Below are 9,078 nucleotides of genomic sequence, written 5' to 3'. Positions count from 1 at the left end.
GCTAACAAAAAGGCTTTTGATGGGGTCTTATTTATGCATTGAAGATCATGAAAAAATGTATTCAAAATAAATGTAATAAAATGTTGTTAAACAGACAAAAATGTAACTATGACTCATTGTCGATAAGTTTGCTTTTTGCTTTTTGTCATCTCTTCTGTCCTTGTGTGCTTTAATAACCGAGAAATTGTAGCTTGAGGACATAATGATTTTTTATGAACAGATGGCACGTGCGTGAACACAACAACTCTAATTACACCTTTGACAATCCATCCCTCTTAAACCCTCCACAAGCCTCCATCAGTACTCTACAGTAAGTGCATGTTGTGTACATGAAAGATGAGGCTAAGACTAGTGTCCAGTCTTTTGAGGGTATTACCAAGAAAAGCTGCAGGCTTCCAGCAGTGTTGCCGCAGTTACCTTGAAAAATAATCTATAGTTGCTTTACTGATGGATTGATTTTAAATATAACTTATTTTATCAATGAGTTGACTGTAAATGTAACTTATGTCATTTACAGTTTTGATTTAGCCTGTGAATACTGTAATAGTAGCACAAAATGAATAGTATTTATACATAGACGTAGAAAAATGTGTGGACTTCCTGCATTAGTCACAGCTCTGCTTCAGACAACCTGTTGGTACTTTGTAAGTTTGAATTTACCGTGCTGTGACCCCAAATGTGTTCTTTAAATTTGATGTACATTTTATGTAGGTATAAATACTGTCAAGGTGTTGAAAACATGACTCGGCATATGTGTGATGCCTCTCCCCCAAACAATGGAGCGTATCTCATCCTATTATGATTCACAGTGTAATCTTTCCCTTTATTGCTTTTATGTTCCATAAAGTTCAGTTGTGTGTTGGTTTAGTAAACGGGTTTGTTTTACCTCCTTTATTTTTATTGTTCATTAACTATAATTTTTTATCCATATGCAAACTACTCTACCAGACCGTGGCTGAATTTGGTGTGGTCATCAGTAACTTAATTGCGCCTCATGTTACGCATATCTGCAGCCTAGTGGCAATTGTCAGCTATTATCTTCACAGAAGGGTACAAAGTCTTCAGTTGTATAACTAGCAAATTTCATTTGCCGCAAAGTAATTTACTAAGTCTAGGAATTTCTTTAACAGTTATTTTTTTGTGCAGCTGTTGCATCCTGTCAACACATAAAACCTTCCATCTTTGAATCTTTGAAATATCTGCTGCAGGTTTCTTTCTCAAGTTAAATGTAATGATCGTTGTTAGTCATATTTAATTGCATTAGTGTTATATAACTATTCCCACACCGTTGGGCACCTCAATGGGGGTGGTAATGAATAATTATAATTTGCATCCGTTTTAAAGGGAAAAGGAGATGCATTTGATATTTTCTCAACCAGTGAATACGATAAGTGATCAAATCAGCGTTTGATATAATCACAACACTTTAATTTTTAATCAAAACACTTTAATGGCATAATTTGTCTGGTTAATTCTCTGTTGCTGTATGGATACACGTGGCCCATACTAGATATGTATGCATTATGTACACGAGAGATAAGTGAGGAGGAAAAGTGAGAAAAATTAAGAGTGAAAAGGAGTAGGGGGAGGGCAAATCCCAGGACTCACCAGCTAGCTCCCTAGCATCTGTGTCCTGTTTTGTCACTAATCTCCTCAGTGTTGCATAAGACCACACACACACACACACACACACATAAACAAACACTTCATAATATATTCAGCGTTGTAATGCAGCATTGTAAACATTCTTCACCCAGGCGTGCATATGTGCGTTTGATGTTTAAGAAAATTGAGGATATACTGTACATAGTGTAGGTCCTTAGACTAATTACTGTAAAACAAAGTGGGGCAACAGGTCATGTGACCAGCTGCTGTCGGGCTGACGAGTTTGTGTTCTCCTGTGCATGTTTGTATGTAGGCCCATGCAGTGTTATATTAGTACTCTAAAATCCAACCATATTAATCAGTTTATGTTATGGTAATCTTATTTACCTGTATGAGAGAGTGTTGTTATTAGAAACACCTCTCAGTGCAGATATCTTATCTTTGTGAGGGAAAAATACTTAAACAGTCGTCATTAAATATGCAAGTGAGTTTCCCTTCAGTTGACCTTGAAGTTATTTCTGTGCCATTATTTTTCATTTATTGTAAGTCATGTCTCACTTAAATTTAAAACTGCCCAAGTGAAAAGAAGAATGCAGACCACAAGCTTGACCATTACCATAAAGGAATGGCCGGCACTCCCACGTTAGTCAGTAACAATGCGGACTGAACCACTTTGCTCGAAAGCACGATGAAAGTCCTCCTACTGTTGTCCTGTGTTTCTGTTTTTTCTAATGGAGAGTAAACTAATTGGTCGGGGGGAGGCAAGTCGCGACATCGTTAGTAACCTTGTCTGTGTTTTTTTTTTTTTTTTTTGCACAGAATTGAATGAAAGTGTATTAGGGTCTGTATCGGGTTCCTATACTCATTCATAAAATCTGTTCTGTTTTTACCTTCATATCATTGCGTGTTTGTGTTCTCCCAGTTCATTGCTGGTTTGCTTTTTGCCCTTGTGAAGGTCCTGCTCGATGCAGGCTGACTTTAACGGTGAATGGATTTGTGCTTAAGTTTGTTGTTTTCTATAGTAGTAGTTTTCAGAGAGTCATATCCATTTTCCGTAGCACACTCTTTCTGGATGTCATATTTGTGAAGTGGAACAAAAGCGAAGCATAGTTTTCAAAATTTTAGTCTGATAGAAATCTGATAAATGTGATAAATTTGCATGCAGCCCCTCCTTTACCCAAATCTCATAAATGAATGTGTCCTTCCTCAACAAGTAGGCACATCTCTCAAAAGGTTAAGTAGAAACTGCTTTTATTGTATTAATCTTTCTCTGACCTATTGTTTGCTGCCCATGATGTCAAAGTGTTGACTGTGGAACAAGGTAATTATGTCAACAAACCAGTGGTGGGCTAAAACTTTTACTAGCGTCTTGTCAGCTCTCTTACGGTGACAAGTTCTCTAAATTGTTCCTTTAAGCTGAAATATATGACACTGACATTTAGATATTACTCAAGAAAAAAGACACAATGTGTCTGTTTTTTGCGGGTCAGCCTTTTTGTTGTGGTCGTTTGATGTGTAGCACTCAATTGAAGAGCAGCTGCACACAACTGATAGGTAACTGCAGCTCTCTCTCTCTCTCTCTCTCTCTCTCTCTCTCTCTCTCTCTCTCTCTCTCTCTCTCTCTCTCCTTGTCTTCTCTACATAAAAATGACCTGAATAGTCCCGGGTGGTGGCCTGCATGACAGCTATCCTAAGTCAAATGAATGACCGTCATTACTCTACATACATAGAAACCTTCACTAAGGCCTCAGATCTAGTGGTAAGTGTCCATGCATGCGCGTACAATAATTGACTACACTTTCGATAAGAACACCTTGTTCTCTTCAATCCAGGACTTTCTGATGGAGTCTTTCTTACTTTTTAAAGACCTGATCGGCAAACATGTGTACCCCTCTGACTGGATGGCCATGATCATGGTTCAGAACAGGTATTCTTCTTTTTATAGTAAATCTTTCAATTGAATTCAAATGGCAAAGTGTAGTTAAAAAGATACAGCAGGTTTTAAAGCAACTTCTTTATGGCGTGATCAATCCCAATGACAGACAAGCTTGTGCTGATTCATTATGCTGCATATGAGGCTATATTTGTTGTGATTTAGGGTGTTCCTGAGAGCCATCAATACTTATGCTGACACAATGAACAAAAAGTTTCTCAGCAATGATGATTTTGAAGTACAGGTGAGTATAGCCGTGCAAGCAATGTCATTGGATGATGCTGCTTTTTTACATCAATGTGCGTCATAGCTCCTCTTTTTTTCCACTGTCTAGTTGTGGAATAACTACTTCCACCTGGCTGTTGCATTCATTACTCAGGAATCTCTGCAGCTACAACATTTCTCGCAAACAAAGAGGAACAAGATTCTCGCCAAGTGAGAGAAAGGCCACATCACTCACACACCTTCTCCCTTTGCTCTAATGAAGCACATTTATTTCAGGATCTGCATCACTGTTTATACTGCTGCGCCCGAGTTGGACCGCATGTGGAAAGATAATTCAATTAGGTTCATGTTAAGGCAATTTAGCGCAGTTACTTTTGGCAGCAGGATGGTCTTTTTTTTTTTTTTTAATTGTAGAAAATGAGTTTTGAGATTGGAACGGTTGACTGGCTTCCTATTTCAGATATGGAGATATGAGACGACTCATTGGCTTTGCGATTCGAGACATTTGGTTCAAATTGGGTAAGAAAGTCCTACATGCAATCTTTCAATTACAACATATACTATATGGCATGGTATCAAGTAATAAAATACATCATCGTAAAATAACACTATACAATCCTAAATCAAGCAGGATGTAGTTTTCATGTTAATCAGAGTTGTCGGTATCTGCTAAATGTAACTCAAAAACAAGTAATCAGTAAAGTAACCAAGTTTTTTTTAAGGGAACTGTGGCAATATTGTTTCCTGTTTGAATGATCAGAGCTGATGTTGAAGTGGTATACTGGAGTAGTGGTAAGTACATCTATCCTGCTGGGCCGAGAATTAACTTTGTGCCCCTTTTCATTTCCTGCAGGCACCCATAAGATCTGTTTCATCCCTGGTATGGTGGGTCCTATCCTCGAGATGACTTTGATCCCAGAGGAGGAGTTGAGGAGGGCGACCATTCCTATTTTCTTTGACATGATCACGTGTGAATATGCACACTGTGGGAATTTCAACAAGGTGCATGCACATTGCACAGCAAGTGTCTTTAATCAAGTGCATATAAAAATGACACGTACAAATGCCTTCGGGTTTACGGACGCATGTGGGCTGCACTGTATCATCGATTTTCTTTGACACTGTGCAATAAAGTAAAACAGACACCTTCATTCTACATGGATAATTAATTCCTATACAGTAGTATATGCTCCTGCTGTCTTTTTTCTAATCATTCTTTTGTCTTGCTTCACCTGCAGTTTGAGAACGAGATCATTCTAAAGTTGGACCACGAGGTGGAGGGTGGAGGCGGAGATGAGCGATACATGCAACTACTGGAAACCATGTAGGACTAGCTACAGCCGCAATGGAAAAAAAAAGGACACATGTATTGTGATTCTCCTCTCACGCCATTAAATGGCTTAGGGATTGAATTGTTGCACTTGTTGCACATTTTGTACATTTTGTAATATGCACAAAAGACCCTTCTAAAAATGCACTATAAATGTTAAAACCATCATTGGCCATTGGCATCACAAAATTTCTTCTGGGGCAACTGCTTCCATTTTCTTCAATGTTCACTTCGTATTTGTGTAATGCCATACTTCCAATACTTTTGTCCACAACATTTTTCTTTTGTTATATTGTTGTAAAAACTGCATCATTGTACTTTTGGGGTATTACCTTTTCGACCTAGAAAAGTTCCAAACAGGTACCTTGAAGTCCAGTGTTTTTTGTGTGTGTGTGGCCCCACCAGCTTATCAAAAAGCTGAGAATGGTGTTTTTTTGTTGTTGTTGTTTTGCTCATGTTTAAGGACATAACAAAGTTTTGGCAATTCTCTTGGCAGACTGTTGGACTGTTCTGCAGCGAACCCCACTTTGAGGCCTCAAGTGCAGCATTTTGTCGCCTTGGTGAAGGGACTCCTCATCCGTCTGCTGGACTACCGCACCGTGATAAGGGATGACAGCCGCAACAATCGCATGAGCTGCACGGTCAATCTCCTCGTAAGTCCCTTTCATCAAATGTTTGCTGGCGGGGTTGTGCTGTGGTCCTCAAAAACTTGACAGGTTGGTCCAGCTTGGAAATGCATGTCTGTGCTCAGGACATCTAAAAGTCATTTCAAACCTTGGACATGCCATAAGGCAGTATATTATAGTGTATATAATAGAACAGGGGTGTCCAAGGTATTTCCTGTTGCCCCATGACCTATTCTGGTACATTGGTGCCTTGTGATCCAAGTTTAATTTGCAAAGCAGAAGGAAAATGTCCCAATAACAATTAGGACCTGAAGAAGGTTGCAGTGGAGGCCTGTCTATGCATCATGTCTATGCAACTTCAGGCTATAATTGACTGCAAAGGATTTGCAAACAAGTAGTAAAATGTTTAAATTTGAATTATGATTGTTAATCCCTCACATTAATTTTGGTTAACAAAATTTTGGCTTTTAAAAAAAAAAAAAAAATACAAAAATGCATGCAGATGCGGTTGCAAACCAACATGACCACGAAGTCGTGCCCAGCTGTATGCTAGTGGCCTCCCCAGGCACTCACCTGCTGACGTCACAGTAGTGCTGGTTAGATTCTGTCTACAGCCCCCACTTTGGTGCATCATCACTTAATGAGAGCTTGACTCACTTGGCTATGAGGCACCATGGAGCATATGACCTTCGTGTAGATGGGCATTCTCCTGCGGGATACGAGCCCACTGATACTATTCCGCATCGATATTGTGTCTGACCTTTGCAAGGAAGAGAAAATAGTGGAAAAACTCACAATAGAGCAACCTTTGCCCCTCAGTGACTGTGTGTTTACACTCTGGTGTTATTGGATACACCCACAGAATCTAATGAGATCCAAAATAAGTGGTGGGTTAAAAAGATCCCCTTTTACAAAGATACTAAATGTTTAATCACCCAGGTCATTCAATGGATTCATAGCCACCTGTCCACCGCCAAAGCCATTGTTGATATTTACCAGGGGCCACACTGTAGTTTTATTGGGTTTAAACTGAAATGTATTTTTTACTAAAAGTGCTCGACATCTCAACATGGAATTTAATAGTTTTATCGGCCAATACTATTCATGAACAATAATTGAGCTCATGAGTTTGAATTTTCTCTAATGTATGCTGGATCCTTAAATTTGATAAGCTTACTTTCACCTAAATCTTTGATTGTGTTTTAAGGTTCTAGAATTTATTCTAGTTTAATTTGACGAGGCCAAGCCGCATTAACTTGTTAGTGATCACGATTGGCTAGAGCTGGTAGTTTGTCTTTCGAAATCGCTTCAAGCTCGGCTGTAATTTGCAGCTGGAGAAGCTAAATGCCTTCTGGACATTATTTTCTATGTTCCAACAAGACAGCAATCGAACTATTTAGCCACCAGATATGCTTTTGTTGGAGTTGGGGTGATGCTTTCAAGCCCAAGAACACAATATTGTTTGTCAATCATGATGGCGGGAGCATAATACTCTGCAGCTCTTTATGCTGCCAGTGGTACACAAAAGAAGGCCTAACCTCCAAAGTCTTTTAATACAGCTCAACGAAACATCTAGACAGCTAAAATATGGCTGTTCCTACTAATATTCATTCATTTGTTCATGCATTCATTCATTTGTTCATGCATTCATTCATTTATTGACAAGTCGACTAATATTTATTTTATGTAATACCTAAGAGCTGGAGAGACACCAAAAGAGCTGCCTGCATTCAAAAAATAGAATTATACTGTAAAATGCAGCCAGTTTTGGTACTTATTGTAAGTCTACATATACAGTAGATAAAATATTTGAAAAAAAGAAAAATTGTGGTTGTGCATCTTGCGATAAGTTTATGATCATTGGGTTGCGATGGTGTCGCTCTACAGCACGAGATTTTTCTCATATTTTAGTAAATTAGTCTGCAACAGGAGTGGGACCTGTCCATTTATACGTCACTACAAACAACCACCATAGGGTTTATTTGTAAATTCAGTTGAACAGATCCTGTAATGAAGTGGCTGGTGACTCCACATTGAGAATTCCTGTCGGAAGGTTCATAATGCTAAAGGATTGCATCACTAGTCTCCTGCTTTCTGTTGAAGTCATTCAACATTAATAACCTGAGATTGTATGTGACACTTCAAATGATCATGGAAAACAATATATGAACCAACATATTAGCACACACACACACACGCGCACACACACACACACACACACACACACACACAGATAAATGCAACCTATTCTTATTAAAACATTGTATGCAATGGTTTGAGGGACATTGTCACTAACCATTATTGTTTTGCTCTTACAGAACTTTTACAAGGACATCAATCGTGAAGGAATGTATATCAGGTATGTCCATGCTACAGCCGACATATGTTGCCTTTGAGTTCAGTGAGGATATGTGTGTGTTTGCCTGTGCAAATAAGTGTGTGAGGCTCCATAATCTCACAAGGGATTATACATGTCCCACTGAATTAATGTCACAATCCACTGGATCAGCACTTGGTCTGACTGAGGGAGAGTGGTATGAGAAAGAAAGGCCTAGTGGGTGGGAAATGGAAGACTGGCTCACAAGAGGAGATTATGCATTTTGTCAGGTCCCATTGTGTATTTCCGATGACCATTTATGCTGTACACCCAATCAAAGTGTATTTGTGAACATCACACCCAGTCCCTAGTAGATTATCTGCATCATTGCTTGCCATCTGCTTGGCCTGTTTTTTTTTTTTTTTTCAAATGGAGGAGATTGTATTAAGATTTTTGTTCTAGGGAATGTACACTTGCAAGACACAGCAGTAGGGTACACCTGCACCTAAATAGTGGAAGAACAAAAGTTGTTCTTTACAACGCCCAAAATCCCCCCCCCCCCATACACACACTCGTTCAATTACTGTATTACTTCCCTAATAAAGTTCACAATCACCAACCATTAATATAATTGTAAAGACGGCTTTTTTTGCGCCTCATACGTCTGCGTGCCCTACAATTGATGGACATGTGATGAATACATCAGGTTGTCCAACAGTGTCATCTAGTGGAATGATACATGACTCACATACTGTTTGCGTTTGACCTCTTCATGTGTGTGTGCGTGTGTGTGCGTGTGTGTGCGTGCATGTGTGTGTGCGTGTGTACGTGCGCGTGTGTACGTGCACGCGAGCTCGTGTGTATGTGTGCGTGCGTGCGTGCGTGCGTGCGTGCGTGTGCGCGCGCCCGCTCGGTGGTGTTTATGTGTGTTCAGGTATCTTTACAAGCTGCGAGACCTTCACCTGGAGTGTGAAAACTACACTGAGGCGGCGTACACATTGCTGCTGCACTCGCGCCTGCTCAAGGTAGCCAGAACACGTGA

General features: G+C 39.6%; 1 protein-coding gene across 3 annotated transcripts in view; it reads left to right on the top strand.

Annotated features, from left to right (window-relative positions):
- Positions 1-9,078, top strand: part of dock2-like (dedicator of cytokinesis protein 2) — a 103,447-nt gene that overhangs the window by 79,928 nt on the left and 14,441 nt on the right. For all 3 annotated transcript variants that reach the window (XM_049754647.2, XM_049754657.2, XM_049754665.2), the window contains 10 exons: positions 3,266-3,364; positions 3,438-3,532; positions 3,704-3,782; positions 3,873-3,973; positions 4,224-4,282; positions 4,617-4,765; positions 5,002-5,087; positions 5,590-5,746; positions 8,038-8,078; positions 8,971-9,061. In XM_049754647.2, coding sequence (XP_049610604.1) covers positions 3,266-3,364; positions 3,438-3,532; positions 3,704-3,782; positions 3,873-3,973; positions 4,224-4,282; positions 4,617-4,765; positions 5,002-5,087; positions 5,590-5,746; positions 8,038-8,078; positions 8,971-9,061 — 957 coding nt within the window. The remainder of the gene's footprint in view (positions 1-3,265; positions 3,365-3,437; positions 3,533-3,703; positions 3,783-3,872; positions 3,974-4,223; positions 4,283-4,616; positions 4,766-5,001; positions 5,088-5,589; positions 5,747-8,037; positions 8,079-8,970; positions 9,062-9,078) is intronic.

Source organism: Syngnathus scovelli, chromosome 1 (genome assembly GCF_024217435.2).
Source record: "Syngnathus scovelli strain Florida chromosome 1, RoL_Ssco_1.2, whole genome shotgun sequence".
Lineage (NCBI taxonomy): Eukaryota > Metazoa > Chordata > Actinopteri > Syngnathiformes > Syngnathidae > Syngnathus > Syngnathus scovelli.
The sequence above is the reverse complement of the archived record's forward strand: the minus strand, read 5'-3'. Positions and strand labels throughout refer to the sequence as shown.